The following is a 20579-nucleotide window of genomic DNA, read 5'->3' as shown; positions in this document are numbered from 1 at the left end:
GGACCCCCCCTCCCTACCCCTGCCCTCCGCTCCCTGCTCCTTAGCCATTGTGGCCCAGAGGCCTGTCCCCAAGGAGCCCCCTCCCCACCCCCATCCTGACAGCACCTGCCTCAACCCAAAGCCCCCACCTAGGGACCCACCCACCCCTTCTTCAGGAGGAGACCCCCCCCCTCCCGCGCCCCCCTCCCTTCCCACCCCTTGCATTTCCCCCATTGCAACCTCTCCTTTCTGCGCCCAAATGCACCCAGCTCACCAGTCCTGCCCGGGGTGGAGCTGGTGCGGAAGCGGAAGCGAGGGGGGTCTGGGACCGGAAGTGACCCCAGCATCCGTCCCTCCCTCTCTCCCTCCTCGCAGTTTCTCTAGGATTACCTCCCTCGGACGGGAGGTTTGCCTTGGATTTGCCGCGCTCTCTCTCTCTCTCTCTCTCTCTCTCTCTCTCTCTCTCTCTCTCTCTCTCTCTCTCTCTCTCTCTCTTTTTTTAACATTTTTTTTAATTTTCTTCATTTAACATGTCAACATAGGAACAACATCCAATATTAAAAACAACAGTAATAATAATAAGAAACAAATAGTATAGCTAATTTAACAATAAAACGACTTCCCCCTCTCCCTCTCCCATCTAAAAATAAATTGTGCATACTTTTGCGAACGGAACTAATCCCAACATTATTTTAATAAACCTGTTCTTATCCCATCTAACCTGATTAAATCAGTACCCAGTATAAAATCAATGCAAAGTAAAGAGAAGGGATTAGATCAAAGAGTATCCTTTAAATGATCCCATTAAAAATTGACAGCCTGCCTAGTAAACACCATGATGCTTATAGCTGGTTAAGATGAAAATGTAGGATCTCTTTTATTCCTGACATAAATTTATTTCTTATTTACACCGCTCCATTCTCCCCAGTGGGAACCCAAAGCAGCTTACATCATTCTCTTCTCCTCCATTTTATCCTCACAACAATCCTGTGAGGTAGGTGAGGCTGAGAGAGTGTCTGGCCCAAGGTCACCCAGCGAGCTTCCATGGCATGAGTGGGGATTTGAACCTGAATACCTCAGATACTAGCATGACACTCTTAAGCCAGTACAGCACATGAAATGGTGGACTTATAGTTATTTAATTGCAAGTAAGAATTAAATTTAGCCTTTCAGTATTGCTGGAGTAGCTAACCAGCTAGTATCAAGATGCACCTGCAAGATTACAGTACTTCACCACAGTTGATTAGTTATTAGGGCTGTTCACAATGTATGTAAAATGGTTGAATATAATTGTTATGCAAATTAATGTATCATTAGATATGTTACACCATATATAAAAATGCATAATTATTTATGTCAATAAAATTAATAAACTCCATATGTTGCAAGTTGTTAAATCCAGGTGTTCTAACTGATACCACTTACAGCACAGTTCCTTTTGCCAAACAAAATATATTGAACATACTTATCATTATAGGAAATGTTTGCTTCCAGTGCAAAAAGCAGAGGAGCCGATCTGAGCCAGGATGCTCTGACCCCTTTCATGACTGGTACAGCAACTCCCACGATCATCCTCAAGCCAATGTCCAATTTTGAGGCTGGGTTTCTGGGAACTGGCTGAGCCAAGACATTCCAGTTCCTTTCACGTTTGGAACTGCAAATCCCATGATCATCCTAAAGCCAATTTTGAGGTACCTGGCTTTAGTTTCTGAGGAGCTATACTTGCCATAGGCAGATGGACAGACATAGCCCTTTATTTATATAGAATAAGGTGATAAAACCAAGGCACAGAAATAGTAGGCACTACTGGTCAAGGGCAGCTAAAGGAATGGCAGATAATGACTGTTGAGGTTTATTGTTCCTTCCAAAATGAGTACAGGAATGTATTAATTTGCTAAAGAACCCAGAAAAGTATTCAAGCATCACAAAAATCTTCTAAACTGATTATCAGCTCTTGTGAGTCATCTGGGTCATCTGCTAAAGCTGGATGGTGAGAGATTCAAAACAGATAAAAGGAAGTATTTTTTCACACAATGCATAGTTAAATTATGGAACTCCCTGCCCCAGGATGTAGTGATTGCTGCCAGCTTGGAGGGCTTTAAGAGGGGAGTGGACATATCCATAAAGGAAAGGGGTATTCATGGCTATTAGTTCGAATGGATACTAGTCATGCTCCATACCTATTCTCTCTAGTATCAGAGGAGCATGCCTATTATTTTGGGTGCGGTGGAACACAGGCAGGATGGTGCTGCTGCACTCGACTTGTTGGTGGCTTCCTAAAGGCCCCTGGTTGGCCACTGTGTGAACAGACTGCTGGACTTGATGGGCCTTGGTCTGATCCAGCAGGGCCTTTCTTATGTTCTTATGTGAGTACTGTAAGAATAACAGTTTAATTAAAAGACTTCTTCTCATTTATGCTTGTTTATTTAAAGCCTGTACTCTAGGTCAATAGGCGGGTTACAAAAATAAAAAGAATAAAAAGGAAAACAGCAAGTAACATCAGAAAAAACAGTGTTACATAAAGAGGCTCATAACGTCTACAATAAAATATCACAATACAAACACCACAGCATAAAAGCTACTACATATAAATCTGCCCTTTCAGAAGCCAAAACATAAAACTGAGCAAATGTCTGAATGGTAAAATAAACTAATGAAGTTGAGTTAACTAGTCACTTCCACCCTTCTTCCTAATACAGGAACAACATAATGCCTTTTATTAAGACTAATCAAAGTAACACGAAACAGCATAAGCTTTTGAGTTCTTCAGAAGTCTTCATCAGTTTGGATGTGTGTGTTTTTGGGGGGGGTATGATTCAGGCCATGATATCAAGATTTTGCACTAGCAAAAGAAGATCGGCGCCTGAAATTTACCACACACACACCAAATCCAGCCTGTTGGAGAGTTCTCAAGAACTCAAAAGGTTGCATATTGTTTTGTGTCACTTTGGCGTTACCTGGTTTCTGATACTGGATTTTATTTTAATTTTATTAGATTTTTATCCTGCTCTTTCCTTGCTGAAGCAGGGCTCATATCTGTGCACATAATGCACCAGTAATCTCATTGTTTTTCCTAGCTCTTTGACGTTACCTTAGTTTCTCTTCCAGGGAGCTAAATATGGTTATTCTCTGGAGCCCCTCTAAAATCAGAAAACTGAAGTAGTGCTTTGAAAAAAGATACTTCAATTTTCTTTCCTGACCTACAGATCCTTCCCTCTTCTTGAAGTTTGTTTCCCAGCCCCTTTCCAACTATTTGTCTGGAATTAAGAGTCTCTTGGATCAGAGCCAGTGGAGATGGCCTCTATTCCCCTCGCTAGCAGATCAACTCCCAAACACCTAATGAAGGAATCATTGCTTTGGTTTGAGCCTTCTAAATCCTATCTCCAGCCTACAAGTCCTACAGAACTGCTGTGAACTGCAGGAATGAGAGCCAGAGTAGCAAATTTACTGCTGAATGGCAAAGAGATCATTGATTATTGGAGGGAAGGGATAGGAAGGAAAGGTTGAGTCACAAAAGCTTCAGCCTATTCTAAATCAAGGCTATGAAGAGGCACCTAGTAAGGAGCAGCCCAGCTGACATGACAAGGAGCCACCACAGTTGGGCTGCCGAATGACCTTGACTAGGGCAGGCACCTGCCTCCTGCTTCCATGGCAGAGAGCAGCATCAGCTCCTCCTCACTCCAAGTCCCATTTTCACAACAGCAGGGCTTGGTCACATCCTGCACCCACAGGCAGGGATGTTGGCTCTGCACAATTTGCCTTTCCTGATCCAGCCAGCCCCTTTACCTGGCAGTGCCCTTGCAGTAAATGCCATGGTTGCAGCCTACCTACTTGCCTCCTTACTGAGCACCAGGGCAGGGGGAAAGCTCTATCCCACCCCCGGGATTTTTCTTGATGATTTTAATGCCAAATCTGCCCCTGCAGTTAGGGGTTGAAGCATAGAAAATAATGCAGATTTGGGCAGTATCTGCTAAATTTATCTCTGCCTGCCCACATGGTATCCAAAGGTTATTTGATTGCCATCTTTCCAAAAAGAACATCAGGGTTAGGAAAAACTAGGCCAAGGGCCAAAGCAGCCATCTACAAGCATTGCATTCTGGTTCCTGTCCTCCAGGACTGAGTGGAACGGAACTACAGCAAAACTGAACTACACAATCCTAACCCACCTGGCAGGGCAAGAAGGATACTGAATCAGCAGCCCTGCAAGTTGCTGAGATGTGTAGGGCAATCAGCAGGGAAAGAGTCCCTCCCCCGAATGGCAAAGATCACTGCACTCAGGCAAACGGAAGAGTCCCAGTGGCAAAATCACTGTGGAAGTAGCTTTGACAGAGCTCTAAAGAGTCCATAATTGCTTAAGAAGCCCTGAAGTAAAGAAGCCAAAGTCTATTACTTTCCCAAATACAGAAAGCCAGATATTAGGAGGCATTTACAGCTTGGATTTGTCTCGTGTGGATTTTTTGATGGGAAGCCAGGCTTAATCATTGACTGAAGCCTTTTCCACCCTGAGCAAATATGTGGTTTCTCCCTTATGCAGATTTTTTGATAATTAAGGTGTGAGCTCTGCCTCAAGATCTCTCCATAACTCATAGCATTTATAGGACTTCATCCCCATGTGTAAGATTTAATGGGAAGGAAAGATTGACCACTGACTGAAGCTGTTTCCACACTGAGCATATATATGGTTTCTCCCCTGTGCAGATTCTTTGATGGGAAGTAAGGTTTGAGCTCTGGCTGAAGCGCTTTCCACACACATAACATTTATATGGTTTCTCACCAGTGTGGATTCTTTGATGAGAATAAAAGTTTGAGCTGAAACTGAAATTCTTTCCACACTCGGAGCACTTATATGGTTTCTCCCCAGTGTGAATTCTGCGATGGGAAGCAAAGCTTGACCTGTGAATGAAGCTTTTTCCACACTCTGAGCAATGATATGGTTTCTCCACTGTGTGAATTCTTTGATGGGAAGTAAGGTTTGAGCTTTTCTTGAAGCTCTTTCCACACTCAGAGCATTTATAACGTTTCTCCCCTGTGTGGTTTCTTTCATGATCACAAAGACTCGAGCTGTGACGGAAACTTTTTCCACATTCAGAGCAATTATATGGTTTCTCTCCTGTGTGGATTCTTTGATGGGAAGTGAGGCCCCCCTTCTGACGGAAGCTTTTCCCACACTCCGAGCATATATATGGTTTCTCTCCAGTGTGAATTCTTCTATGGGAAGAAAGGTGTGAGCTCCAACTGAAGCTCCTTCCACAGTCTAAGCATTTATATGGTTTTTCCCCAGTGTGTATTCTTTGATGGGAAGTGAGGTGCTCCTTCTGAATGAAGGACTTTCCACAGTCTGGGCACGTATATGGTTTCTCCCCCGTGTGGATTCTTTCATGGGAATTAAGGCGTGTTCTCCGACTGAAACTCTTTCCACACTCTAAACATTTGTGTTCTCTGTGACTTTCCTCTTGAACTGGAATTCCATGGAAACTTAAATCTTCAGAAGCAACGGATTTCTTCCTCCTTTGCTGTTGGGCTTCAGATCTCTTTCTCTGCTGTTTCCCTCCTCTCTTGCTCTCCCTCTCTGTTGGAATAAAGAGAGAGAAACTGAGTTTTCCACCAATTAATTAACCTATTTTGACCTTGTAGTTTCACAACTGAAATGCAAACAAGATACTATTTTTCAGATGGCGCCTATGTCAACAAGTCTTACACACAGTAGCTACTTTATCCTCATACAAAGAGCATTGTTCCAAGATGAACATGCTAAACCAAGTCAACTGGGAGGTTTTCAGGGCCCCATTAATACCCATGTCCTAGGATTTCTAGTAGTATGGTTGGAAAAGACCCTTTTCTACTTCAGAGTTTGGAAGGTCACTGTTGACAATGCAGGATTAGAGGATTCAATTGCAGGTTCATACGTTCAACTGTATTTAATATGGACTGATGTTACACAGACCTCCTCTTGCCACCATTGGTTCGTGTTCTTCACACACACCCCACATTGTCTGCCCACTTTCTAGGCTGACAGTGATCCCCACAGCGATTCCCTAGTTTCCTCTCTGAGAAGATTTTGAAGTCTCAAGTGCGTGACATTTAGCTAGACTTTACCAGAACAACTCATTGCAATTATACAATAATGGAACACCCTCCCGTGGGAGGTGCACCTGCCAATCTTCACAAGACAGCTGAAGACAATTTTATTTAGGACAGTACTTGATTTATTTTGGTTTTCATTTATTGGCAGTTCCGATTGGAGTTTTTAAACTGACTTTTTGTGTGTTTTTATAATTGTTGTATTATTTATATCGCTTTCATCGAGTTTTTTAAATGTTTTATTTATATTGTAAGCCACCTTGAGTTCTGCATGGGAGAAGGGTGGGCTAGTAAATGTTTTAAATAAATAAATAAAATTGCCGGATGGGTGGAATAAAGGAACTGGTCTCACCATTTGCGGCCCTTCAACCCCCCAGCAGGGGAGCTCAGTTTGGAAACCTGAAATCCTTATTTGAATTTAAACACACACACCCCAAAAGAGACACTGAGTATTTCCAGCACTTCTGGTAATGATAAATGATCAGGGATTCAAAACCAGTCATTCTGAAGAGTCTCATATATGCCCTATATGTTCAAAACAATGGAAGGAAACCTCTTCCAGAACTTTAAATATGTAGTAGGGGAAAATGCTGTGAATGACAAGATCCAGTCTACAGGCAGAAGGTGGCACCTGATGCCCAACATTTTTTGAAAGCACCCTGAGGAGGCAAATCGTGGGGGAAATTTTACAGCCACAGAAACACAGAACTTGAAGGGACCTCCAGGGTCATCTAGTCCAACCCCCTGCATAACACAGGAAATTCACAGCTACCCCCACCACTCCCCAGTAACCCCTACTCCATGCCCAGAAGATGGCAAAGAACCTCCAGGATCCATGGCCAATCTGGCCTGGAGGAAAATTCCTTCCTGACCCCAAAGTGACAATTGGCATTACCCTGGGCATGTAGGAAAGGACCACTACAAGAGCAGAGCACTGGCTCATCCTTCCTCCCTTCCCTCTCACAATCTGCCTAAATTTACACAATCAGATCGCCCTCTCTAATAGAACACTCTGGAGACGTAAACTCTATTTCCACATGTTCATTTGTATAGCCTGCTCACACTGAACTTTGAGTCAGGATCTCGCCAATCTCTCTCTGAAGACTCAGGATCTCGCCAGTCTCCCTCTCTGAAGATTCAAACCCTATTTAACTGAAACTTTATTTCTTTTTTCACTCTACCATCCCATTGGGCTCCTCCAGCCCTTACATGAATCCTGATTGGCTGTTGGCTGCTCTGCTAATTTACCAAAAAGGTGAGTTCATGTGCATGTTATTGCTATCACTCGAGTTTTAGACAGGTTGTCCTTGGGGTCTCCAGTATAAATAGCTACAACTACAACCTACAACAGTGATGGCGAACCTTTCAGAGTCCGAGTGCCCAAACTGCAATCCAAAACCCACTTATTTATCGCCGAGTGCCAATGCGGCGATTTAACCTGAATACCACCCCCAGAGGGGGCCCAGAGGGAGAGGCTAGGGTTGCCAAGTTCCTCTTTGTCATGAGTGGGAGGTTTTTGGGGTGGCGCCTGAGAAGGGCGGGGTTTGGAGAAGGACTTCAGTGCCATAGAGACCAATTGCCAAAATGGCAATTTTTTCCAGGGGAACTGATCTCTATTGGTTGGAGATCACTTGTAATAGCAGGAGATCTCCAGCTAGTACCTGGAGATTGGGAACTAGTTCTTTAGTGTTTTCTCTCTACATATCAAGACAAATGGAAAGGTGTTTGGAGGATGGCTTGTGGGCACTTCAAAGGTGGAAAAGGACTGCACGCCCCTCCGCCTGCACCGACCCAGAGGGCGCCCGAGAAGCCTCTGGAGGGAAAGAAGGAAGGAAGGAAAGAAGGAAGAAAGGGAAGGGAGGGGGAAAGGGAAGAAAGGGAGGGAGAGAAAGAAAGAAAGAAAGAAAGAAAGAAAGAAAGAAAGAAAAAGAGAATGGGAGAAAGAAATGGAGCGAGGGAGAGAAAGAAAAATAGGGAAAGAAAAGGACAGAGGGAGACGGAGAAAGAAAGAGGCCACTCAAGTATAGGAAGTTTTGCCTTGGATTTGCCACTCTCCAGATGCACATTTCCCCCCATCCGGGGCAGGGCAGAGCCGGAATGGCCAGCGGCTTGGAGGAACCACGCGTGCCGGCAGAGAGGGCTGCGCGTGCCGGAAGTGGCACCCGTGCCATAGGTTCGCCAACACGGACCTACAACTAAACTAAGCTCCAAGGAATGAAAGCAGAAATTCCTACTAATAGTATCAGCCAAAAAAGGCCAAAGAGGGAGGCATACCCAGAAAGGCCAGATTCCTGCAGTTCTCCTCCATGACTTCTTTATGCAGATCCTTTTGGTCCGGGTCCAGGAGAGCCCATTCTTCCTCTGAGAAGTACACAGCCACATCCTCAAAGGTTACCAGACTCTGAAAGAAGAGAGAAATGTTTTCTTCTCGCAGATAATGAACATAACAGTCTTATCAGAGAATGAAGGTGAGGTGTGTGGGAGTTCTCCTGTAGGATCCTTTGGGAGTATCTGGGTTTTTCCCAGCCCTTCTCCCCTAGGATCTCTTCCCTACCTCATCTGGCTGCACAGAAGATGATTTAGCTCTTCCACAGAGAGGGGGAGGCCCAGAACAACCAGGCAGTATCCTGCCACTACCTGTGAGGGAGAGAAGAGAGGATGGAAGATATTTATGCTGCTGCTTATTGCCTGGCTGAAGACCAGGGGATGATTCCCACTTCTGGAGCCCTGTAAGTTTCTCCTGCTTGTAACTCATTAAGCTCATACAGATTCTCCTGCTTGTAACTCATTAAGCTCATACAGATTCCTAGGGGAAAACATTTCTATGGCTGTGTCTGATCTATTCCGAATTTATTGGTTCTTATTCATCCTGCCTGTAATCTTCATGCCTGAGTATTTCCACTTATTTATTTCGAGACTGCCTTTCTAACAACAGTTTGGTAGACATAAAAAAAAACTGTTTAAAACCACCCAAACAGTGATGATGAATCAACAGTAGCTAGCATAATACCACCAGTCAGAGTCTCAAACGTGAGGCATGAAAATTGCCAAACGCACCAGCTCTTCCTAACACATGATGAGTCCTCCACTTGTTTTGCAAACAAGAAACAATAATACACATGCACAGAGTTTTAAGGGAGAAAATAATCTTAAACTCCAGGCAAAGGGACAATTCTGGAGCCAGCCACCCCACCCCCCGAAAAAATAAGCCCTGCTTCTTTATGGAAACCAGCCAGAGCCAGAAACTGATGGGTATTTGCAGCAGGGATCAGAATTCTGGGGAGGCAGTCATAGGGCGCTTTCACACAGCCCAAATAATGCACTTTCATTACACTTTCAATGCACTTTGAAGGTGGATTTTACTGTGTGAACTGGCAAAATCCACTTGCAAACGATAGTTAAGGTGCACAGAAAGTGGATTGAAAGTGCATTATTTGGGCTGTGTGAAAGTGCCCTAGAGTGCTTACGGGGGAGAAGATACTCTGCTAGACAAGGGCTCAAATAAAATGAATTCATTATTCTTCACCTGCATTTTATAGTTCAGCTTTTTGCAGGGAAACACCCTCTCTACACAGAGAATCTTGACTCCAAAAGTCTCCACGTTGGATGTATGGGAGGAGCCGTGGCTCAATGGTAGAGCATCTGCTTGACATGCAGAAGGTCCCAGGCTTAATCCCCGGCATCTCCAGTGAAAAGGACCAGGTAGTAGGTGATGTGGAAGACCTCCACTGGAGACTGTGGCTGCGGTACTTCTTTCGAGAGCATCCACCTGATCTTGTCCTTTATTTATTCTGCTTCCCCCTTTCCTGGTGCTTAGCTGTGATTATCCCCAAACCCAGTTTTGTATCAGAGACCAAACTGTCACCCGCCCCATTAATCCTTACCCAGAGAGTTGGCATCTCCTTCAACATCCCAAGGTACTTCCCCGAACAGTGAACTCTGCCTTGGATCTGATGGAATCCACTCTGCCTCAGGGAAATCTGCAACCCCTTTTGACGGACCCTGAAAAAAAGGAGAAAGATGACAAACAAGGGGAAAGACGAGGATTGGGGTACAGCAAAGGATATTTCAAGGCTGATTTTCAGGGGGGGTCAGCACTAAAAAGGGGAGGGGGTTTAAGATAGTCTGTTTCATCTTCAGCCCTTTTGGAGATCCCAGGAGGAAACTTTCTCACCTGCACTTCCTGAATTGTGTCCTCTGCCTGGCTCAAGAGGAAGCCTTCTGCTAGGGCCACCGCCTGGGAACTGGTCTCCGGTTTGCATTCCCTGACCGAGCTCTGCATCTCCGGGGGCAGGACGGCCAGGAACTGCTCCAGGACAGCCAGGTCCAACATCTCCTTGGTGCACCTTTCCGGCTCCAGCCACTGACAGCAAAGATCATGGAGTCTGCTGCAAATCTCCCGCGGGCCCTTGGCCTCCTGGCAGAGAAAGTGCCTGAAGCTCTGGGGCTGTGCATCTGAGCAAGATGTATTGGTGCTCAGAATTTTTGGTGCGGAGCTTTCCTGGAATTCCTCATACTTCATAGCCTGGAGAGTGTGAACTCCTTTTCCTGCTTCAGGGCCAGATAATTCATACTCTTCCATCTTATCAGCTTGCAGCCTGACTAACAGATGTATTTATTTATTTATTATTTCGATTCCGTTATGCTGCAAATTCCTCCTTTCGGGCCTGGTCAGGCAAACAGGGTGGAGCTCCTAAGTCCTGCAAAGACAACAAGATTTTTTGTGAGCAAACCGTGACAGTCTCCAGACTGGACAGCACAGAGAGGGTCCCTTTAGCCATCATCAGGCCTTCCCCATTAATTTCTCTAGCCTCCTTTCTAAAGCCCTCTAAGCTTGTGGCCATCACCCTATTCTGAAACAAGGAATCCCCTAAATTAAGACAACAGTGAGTGACGTTCTCTATTTCTGTCTTCAATCTACAGTCTGTCAACTGCATGTAGTGATGGACAAATGCAGCTGCACCTGAGATTTATATGAAGACATTCTAATACTGGCTGGTTCATATTCCACCCCTTTTTCTAGCAATGTTTGCTTTCACTTAGCCACCTGACCTCAAGACGCTTGCCTCGGTAAACCACCACTTGCTCACACCCCATTAGTGTACATTAGTGATCAGGATAGATTACTAAAATGCCTTCTGTATGTTACCTTTGAAACCAGTTCAGAAGCTTCATGAATACAACCGTGATCACCCTTGCAGGTCCTGCACTGGGTAGCCCCACTTTCTAAAGAGGCAGGGCCTTCTCTTGTGGGTACCACAGCCCAAGAACTCCCTCCCCACATCAATTCCTTTGGCACTTGGTCAAACTATTGACCCAGTTTCATTGTTGATATGCATTTTAGCTGCCTATCCCTTAATATTTTATCATCTTTTAGTGAAATGTCAGCTTATTTATATAATGAACTTCATTGGAGCTCTTGGCAGTTGACTCTACGTTTCTCCCTCCTGAATGATCTGGGATCATCTGCAAACCTCTTGACTCACCCATCTGCAGAGTCTAGGTAGAGCCGCCAAAGGGGGAGGACGGAGGGGGGGGGATAAAATTGCAGAGACATGTGTGTCAGGTTCTCTAAATTCCCACATTTCGTTTTTTTTTTAAACTAAGTGTCTAACCCTTTCTATTGTAGAGATACGTTTTCCTCCTTATAACTCCACAATGGAAAGGGCTAGGGCCTTTTTTTAAATGAAAGCTGGAAATTCAGAGAGCATGGTACATTTATTTGTTATAATATTATATCCCTATAATGATATTATAGGGATATTAAAAAAAACTGAAAGCCTCCTGTGGTGAGGAGAGGAAACAGCCACCTCAGGGAAACCTTGTGGGACTTGGTTAATGTGCCTCCTCTCCACAGAGGATGCAACCAATTTTTCACATCTCCCCAATTTTCCTTCTCCTTTAAGCATCGAATGCACACACACAAAGCTGCCTTATACTGAATCTGACCTTTTGGTCCATCAGAATCGGTAATGTCTACTCAGACTGGCAGCAGCTCTCCAGGGTCTCAGGGTGAGCTTCCTAATCTGATCCTTTTAACTAGAGATGCTGGGGGTTTAACTGAGGACCTTCTGCATACCGAGCAGGTGTGCTACACTACTGAGCCACAGCCTCTTTAAATACTTTTTCGGTTGACTATTTTTTGAGAGAGTGTGATGTCTTCACTTCATTCAGTGGGGCTTATTCCCCGGTAATTGATAGTACACTGCAGTATTCTGCCTTCGTCCCTTGGCTGGGGAATTTTACGGATTCTGCTCAATCTTTTATTTTATTTTTGCACCATATCCTGCACAGTGTAAACCATAAATTAAGCAAAAACCTTTAAAAAAATAATTATGTCCCTTTTCCCTTGTTGTTTATAACTTAATGCACAATTATTATTCTTTTCACAGTAAACACATGAAGCTGCCTTAGATCGAATCAGACCCTCGGTCCATCAAAGTCAGTATTGTCTCAAATTTGAGATTATACTTTCTAAGGGCAATAAAGGATTGATAGGGAGGGTATATAAATTACTTATAGAAATAAATTTAGAACAAGAAAGGATTAAGCCGGTGATGTTGAAATGGATGAGAGATTTAGGTTATAATATGGATCTGGAAATATGGGAAAACTTATGGGAAAAGGAATTTAAGTTTACCATTTCAAATGAAATAAGAGAGAACTTGTATAAAATTTTTTATAGATGGCATATAACCCCAGTATTGTTAAGTAAAATGAAGAAAAATGACGAAACTTTATGTTGGAAATGTGGTATGGAAACAGGTACATTTATGCATGTTTGGTGGTTTTGTAAAAAAATAAGGAGGTTTTGGAGATTAGTTTTGAAGGAAACTAATAATTTGACTAAATCAATAATTAAAAGAGATCCCGCCTTTTGTTTATTGGGTATTTCAAAAAAAGATTTAGATAAAGGTGATAGAGTCATATGTCAATACAGTTTTGCCGCAGCAAGAATTACAATTGCAAAAAAATGGAAGCAAACAAATAAACCTTCAATTAAAGAGTGGAGAGAAAAATTATGGACATATATGCGGATGGCCAAAATTACAGTTTTTTTACATGGTAAAGACATGGAGGAATTTAAATTTACATGGTTAAAGGCTACTGCATATTGGGACAAAGTGGCAAAAACGGATTTTAAAAGTATAGTTAACGAACTATAGTATAATATGATTTTAAATATGATATAATTATAGATATATTTGGTAATGTCATAACACTCCATCGGAAGTCCAATGGTGAAGGGCACTGTGGTGGGGGGTGGGATTTGGATTCAGGGTACGATGGAATTTAGTGAATTGAATATTGTATTAGTGGATAAGTCGTGCGCTGAACATGTTTTTTTGTTGTTGTTTTTAAATGTATTATTTTTTTATTTTTTTTATTCTTTTTTGTGTTTATGTTTTATTATAAAAATTTAAAAAAATTAAAAAAAAAAGTCAGTATTGTCTACTCAGACCAGCAGCGGCTCTCCAGGGTCTCAGGCAGGGGTCTTTCGGATCACCTACTTGCCTAGTCCCTTTAACTGGAGATGCCGGGGATTGAACCAAGCTGAGCCACAGCAGAATAACGCTAGATAGGAAACCAGTCGAGTCCAACAAGATTTGGGGGAGGGAGGTACGAGCTTTCAAGAGTCACAGCTCCCTTTGTCAGATTACAAGGTGGAATGGAGATCTCGGAGTCCTTCTGTCCCCGCCGGAAGATGGGAGAGGGGTTGCAAAGAAAAGATGTGTTTGCATGATTGGGTTTTCTGAAGAAGTGAGCGGTGGCTCACGAAAGCACCTACCCTACCAGAAAATATTCTTGTTAGTCTTTAAGGCGCTACTGGACTCTGGCCCTTTTCGACTACTGCAGATAGACTAAAGGAAGCCACAGCCTTCAATTTGCAAGATCTGAGCAAGGCTGTCAAAGATAGGACATTTTGGAGGACTTTCATTCATAGGGTCGCCATGAGTCGGAAGCGACTTGATGGCACTTAACACACACACACACACAGATAGACTAACACGGCTGACCCACTGTGCATTATGATTGGGTTTTGTTACAATATTTGGTTTGAATTAGGGTTATGGGGGGGGGGGATTTGGGTCCAGGGGCCCGTGGGGTGGCTCTTGGCAGGTGTAACTCAGGATCATCTGTGACCGCAATGTTTTCAGTGGGATGCCCCCTCCCTCCATGGGGAAAACAGGGTCCCTGCTACTTAGCCAATTTCCCCCAGGGGCCAGCCTCCCCAAGCAGGCCAGATGACCTCTGCCTCCCCCCAAAGCCCCCATCTAGGGCAGGGGAGGGGGGTCTCTCCTTTGCCTGGCATTTCCCCTATTGCAACCCCTCCTGTTCCTGCAAGATCCAGAAGAGAGACCCAAACGCCCCAGCCCAAATGCGCCCAGCTCACCAGATCTGCCCGGCAAGGAGCTCGCAACGGCGATGGAGGAGGAGGAGGAGGAGGAGGAGGAGGGAGGGAGGAAGGCAGCCTGGTCCGGAACTGACCTCACAATCCCTCCTTCCTTCTCTAGGAATCCGGACTCTCTCTGTCCCTTTAACCCTTCCTCCCTGGAGCACGGAAAGGCTTGCATGCTGCTCTCCAGGCTGCAAAGAAGGAAGATATTTTGCGCACCAAGAAACCCTGAGCTGCAACAACACCTCCAGCGCAGATATTGCAGCATCAGATCTTTGGGCAGTTTTGCAACCAGGACTTTTGCAACCAGGACTTTTGCAACCAGGACTTTTGCTACCTGTGCAGCCAGTGGCTGGAGCCAGGAAGGCGCAGCAAGGAGGAGATGCTGGACCTGGTGGTCCTGGAGCAGTTCCTGGCCCTCCTGCCCCCCGGGGAGATGCAGAGCTGGGTCAGGGCAGGAGGCCCAGAGACCATTGCCCAGGGGGTGGCCCTGGCAGAAGGCTTCCTCTTGAGCCAGGCAGAGGACAAGACATAGGGATGCCCGCCTCCAGGCGGGACCTGAGGACCCCCCACAATGACAGCTCATCTCCATGAAGATAATGCACAGTGGGTCAGCCGTGTTAGTTTGTCCGCAGTAGTAGAAAAGGGCCAGAGTCCAGTAGTGCCTTAAAGACTAACACAAATATTTTCTGGTAGGGTATGAGCTTTCGTGAGCCACAGCTCACTTCTTCAGATACAGCTAGAATGGGAATCCATCGGTCTTTAAGTAGAGGAACAGTATGTAAATGTGAATAGCAGGCTTGATGGGATTAGGTGTGATATGCAGAAGAGTCTGTGATGTCTGACATCAGAAACCACAATATTCAAAAACCAGTGGGTGAACATTTCAACCTTCCAGGACATTCTGTTGCAGATTTAAGAGTAGCAGTTCTCTTACAAAGGAATTTTAAAGGGAGATTGGAAAGAGAAACTGCTGAATTACAGTTGATATTCAAACTAAAGTCAATGCATTTACCTCGGCTGAATAAAGACCTTGCATTCATGGCCCATTACCAATGCTGATTTCTCCACACCCATCTCTTCCCTGGACATCACAGACTCTTCTGCATATCACACCTAATCCCATCAAGCCTGCTATTCACATTTACATACTGTTCCTCTACTTAAAGACCGATTGATTCACATTCTAGCTGTATCTGAAGAAGTGAGCTGTGGCTCACAAAAGCTCATACCCTACCAGAAAATATTTTTGTTAGTCTTTAAGGTGCTACTGGACTCTTGCCCTTTTCTACTACTGCAAACAGACTAACACGGCTACCCACTGAGAAAATATTTTTGTTAGTCTTTAAGGTGCTACTGGACTCTTGCCCTTTTCTACTACTAGCTCATCTCCAGATAGCAGAGATCAGCTCCCCTGGGAAAAAAGGATGCTTTGGAGGGTGGGCTCCATGGCATTGCATTCCCTGCTCCTCCCCAGGCTCCATCCCCAAATCTCCAGGAGTTTTCCAACCTGCATCTGGCACCTCTACCCGCCCCTCTCCTGCCAGTGGCCAAGGGGGGCCTGGCAACCTTACAATTAGGGTTGCCAGGTCCCTCTTCTCAACTGGCAGGAGATTGTGCGGGCGGGGCCTGAGGAGGGCGGGGTTTGGGGAGGGGAGGGACTTCGATGCCATAGAGTTCAATTGCCAAAGCTGCCATTTTTCTCCAGGTGATCTGATCTCTATCGGCTGGAGATCAGTTGTTCCCAACCTTTTTTTGATCAGGGACCACTAGGACTTTTTTGTTCGGTGCAGGGACCCCAAGGTTCAAAATAAAAATTCAGAGAATTTGAAAATAAACTTTAATCATAACTGTTAATTAAACATTAAACTTAGAATAATATTTGAATATATATTTTTATAATAGAGAACTTTTAATTGAAAATATTAATTTATTATGGGTTTATAACTTTGTTTCGTGGACCTTAATTTAGTTCTCGGGGACCCCTGGGGGTCCACGGACCCCCGATTGGGAGCCAGTGAATTAGCCGGAGATCTCCTGCTACTACCTGGCAGTTCAGTACAGGAATCCAGCCATAAATGATGCCAAATATATTCTGGCTAAATCTTTACAGTATGTGGTAATATAACCACCAACACCATATATTGCCAACAACAAGTGTATTTTTACTTATTTGCAGGATGTTTCAACAGGTAAGTACACAATTAATTCCTTTAACTAGTAAGTATTGAAGCAAAGTTCACAAAAAAATGTCCTTTTAAGGTGTATTTCTTTCTTTGCAGCACAGCAGGCTATTGAAGGAGAAAAAGTTCACTAGAAAATGTCCTTTTAAGGTGTATCTCTTTCTTTGCAGCACAGCAGGCTATTGAAGGAGAAAACGATCGTTTCGGAGCACGAAGCCCAATTCTTCCTCAGTTCTTCCTATACAACACAATAAATAAATCTTTTCCATAGTCTCAAGCTTCTTATCATCCATTCTATGTTAAGTAATAATTTACTACAATTAAAAATCAGTTAATAATTAAATACATACAAAATTACTTCATATACTTACAAAAATATATACTGCGTGCAGTTATACATCACCATTCATAATGTCAGGTTTCAGCTGAATACCATATTCAAGATTAAAGTGCAAAATTCTTCCCCAAAGGGGTAAGATATTGGATTCCTTCCACTCCAGGTAAGGACTCCTGTGGCATTATTGCAGCAATGCATTTAGTACCTTAAATAGCCATCCGGTGTGCAAGCCTTGTGGCAGCTGTCGTTCCTACATCAGAGAATGATTTTTAAAGTGACAGTACATTTTTACAAGAAGCAAGACAAATCGTTCTCCAAGTTTAAGCCATGAGGAGCCATGGTATTCAAAATATGTATAAAATAGGATTCCTTGCGTCTCAGAATTCTTTCATTGTCACTCTTATTAAATCTACTAGCATGTAACCGCCAAATTACAAAAAATCTAAGATCATTCTCATTATGTTTACACTTTAAAAAATGATCAACAACCGGGGCTGTGGTTATGCCCGCCCTGATCCTGGACCTGTGTTCCAAAATACGTGCTTTAATCGGTCGAATGCTAGAGCCAACATAAATAAGTTGGCACGGACAAATGAGGCAATAAATACAATATTTCGTATTACAATTAGAGAAAGAACGTATTTCAAAATTAAAAGCAGAGTCCGTTCTTTTAAACTCCTTCACCTCCAAGGCAAAGTTACACGCGAGACATTGATTGCATTTAAAGTGTCCCACAACTGAATGTCTCTTTGGATCTTTGTATATATCTGAATGTACCAGTCTATCTTTTAATGAATTTGTTCTTTTGTATCCTATCTTAGGAAGGACCTCACAACTGGGGATGTCAGCCAGCAGATGCCAGTGCTGTTTTATAATGCCAGAGATTTGTCCCGATAAATGGCTATGCTGTAAAGCAAATGCTAAGGGTTTATCAGCACCTTTATTTCTGGGGTTATTATATATTAAAGCATCACGACTCATGCCATCCGCTTTCCATCTGGCCTTTTGAATGACATTTGAAGGATAGCCCCTATTATCTATCGCTTTTTCTAGTGCTGCTGCATGCTGTTGATAATCAGTTACACTCGTAGTGTTGCGTTTAATACGCAAAAATTGCCCATAAGGTAGACTCTCCCTCATATGCCTGGGATGAAATGATTGAAAATGTAACAAGGCATTCCTATCTGTGTTCTTTTTATATAAAGTCACTGCCAATCTGTTGTTAACGTCCTTATATACAATGGTGTCTAAATAAGGTATTTGCATCTTGTCCGATTTCCCAGTAAACTGGATATTGGCACAGCTATTTAGCCAGCCTAAAAATTGTTCAAAAACTACATTGGGGGAAAGCAAGAATATCAAATCATCAATGTACCGTCGATACCCCCACACATCTTGTTTGAAGGGGTGGTCGCTGTAAATAAATCTGTTCTCAAAATCGACCATAAAAATATTTGCAACGGTCGGGGCCACAGGCGAGCCCATGGCAATACCCCCGGTTTGTAAATACAATTGATTATCGAATCTAAAGAAGTTGTTCTTAAACACTATGTCTATTAGGGAAATCAGGAACTTAGTGGGAGGAGTTGGATCTACCCGGGATTCCAACAAATTTACAATGATCCGCCGGGTGTCACTTAAAGGGACATTTGTGTACAATGACACCACATCTACAGTGGCCAAAATACAATCCCCCGGTAGCTGGACGTTCTCAATATACCTAATAAAGTCAGTGGTGTCTTTAATAAATGATTCAGTATCTACTGCAAATTGTCTCAAGTGGTAATCTAAATATTGTGCCACTGGCTCCAAAACACTCTGTGATGCTGATACTATAGGTCTTCCCGGTGGAATCTTCCCTGGCTTGTGTATCTTAGGTAAGGTATATAGTACTGGCATTCTTGGATATTTATTAACCAGAAATTCAGCAGTGGTATTATCAATACTGCCATCCTGCACTGCGTCTTGTGTTACTTTAATGATCGAATCGGAGACAATGTTAGTTGGATCCTTAGCAATTTTTTGATAATATTCATTTTGTCCCAGCTGTCTCATAATTTCCTCCACAAAGTCACTTTTGTCTTGTAGGACTATAGCCCCACCTTTATCTGCGGGATGAATAATCAAATTATTATCTGTCTCAAGTCCCTCCAATGCAGCCTTCTCAGTATTTGTTAAATTACAATACTTAGGAATATGTCTCCTCTCTAGCTTTTCAACGTCTCTGCTAACTGCCGTCTGGAAAGCAGTAATCATGGGATTGCTAGTGTTCGGAATAAATCTTGATTTGGGGCGAAAAGGAGTCATAGAAGTATTTTTGTTTTTGAAATGATCTTTTATTTTTACAAGTCTAAGCATTTTGAAGAGGTCTACGCGGGTTTGAAAGGAGGAGTAGTTAGGTGTTGGCACAAAATTCAATTGGGCTTCGTGCTCCGAAACGATCGTTTTCTCCTTCAATAGCCTGCTGTGCTGCAAAGAAAGAGATACACCTTAAAAGGACATTTTCTAGTGAACTTTTTCTCCTTCAATAGCCTGCTGTGCTGCAAAGAAAGAAATACACCTTAAAAGGACATTTTTTGGTGAACTTTGCTTCAATACTTACTAGTTAAAGGAATTAATTGTGTACTTACCTGTTGAAACATCCTGCAAATAAGTAAAAATACACTTGTTGTTGGCAATATATGGTGTTGGTGGTTATATTACCACATACTGTAAAGATTTAGCCAGAATATATTTGGCATCATTTATGGCTGGATTCCTGTACTGAATTTCTCATCCTTTGGTAATTGTACAGAGGTGTCTGATTTTTCCTTCACTACCTGGCAGTTGGCAACCTTACAATCAGACAAGATATATCTTTTTCTCCCCCCTTTCCCCAGCTTGAACCCCACTGTTCTTTGCGCAATCCCTGTCCCAGCTCCTTGCCTATAGTATATTAGGGTCTGTCAGAAAGGGCTTCTTGTTTCCGCAGGATGGATAGGGTTGCCAACCTCCAGGTACTAGCTGGAGATCTCAAGCTATTACAACTGATCTCCAGCCCATACAGATCAGTTCACCTGCAGAAAATGGCCGCTTTGGCAATTGGACTCTATGGCATTGAAGTCCCCTCCCCAAACCCCACCCTCTTCAGGCTCCATCCCACAAACCTCCTGCCAGTGGCAAAGATGGACCTGGTAACCCTAAGGATGGGGAAGGCTCTATCAGACCTCTGGGGGAGATCATTCTTCAGGGGGATCATATGGGAGGGAGACTGATTTGCCACCTCGTTGGGTAAGGATTAATGGGGCAGATGTCAGTTTGTTCTCCTGCTCTGAAGTAAGCATTTGCTTTTTCCATATGACAATGATGCTCCATCAGGCCTCAGGAGGAGGTCACTCTTTGGGCAAATACGTTGGGGCAATGACTGAAGTCAAAGTACCTTGTTTTGATATGACAGCAATGCTTCATGCAGCTGTCATCACTGGTTGTGAATGCAGAATCATAAAATCATAGAGTTGGAAGAGACCACCAGGGTCATCTAGTCCAACCCCCTGCACAATGCAGGGAAATCACACCTGCCTCCCCCCCCCACACTCCCAGTGACCCCCTACCCCATGCCCAG

General features: G+C 43.6%; 1 protein-coding gene across 1 annotated transcript in view; it reads right to left on the bottom strand.

Annotated features, from left to right (window-relative positions):
• The window catches only part of LOC130493381 (zinc finger protein 208-like), a 225802-nt gene extending 217350 nt beyond the window's left edge, over positions 1 to 8452 (bottom strand). Inside the window, exons 1-2 of the mRNA XM_056867101.1 lie at positions 8335 to 8452; positions 4658 to 5548 (exon numbers count right to left, since the gene is read on the bottom strand). Coding sequence (XP_056723079.1) covers positions 4658 to 5548; positions 8335 to 8368 — 925 coding nt within the window. The 5' untranslated portion in view covers positions 8369 to 8452. The remainder of the gene's footprint in view (positions 1 to 4657; positions 5549 to 8334) is intronic.
• Positions 8453 to 20579: the final 12127 nt, after the last annotated feature.

The sequence above is a fragment of the Euleptes europaea genome, chromosome 1 (genome assembly GCF_029931775.1).
Source record: "Euleptes europaea isolate rEulEur1 chromosome 1, rEulEur1.hap1, whole genome shotgun sequence".
Lineage (NCBI taxonomy): Eukaryota > Metazoa > Chordata > Lepidosauria > Squamata > Sphaerodactylidae > Euleptes > Euleptes europaea.
Note: the sequence above shows the minus strand (reverse complement) of the source record. Positions and strands in the feature narration are given on the sequence as shown.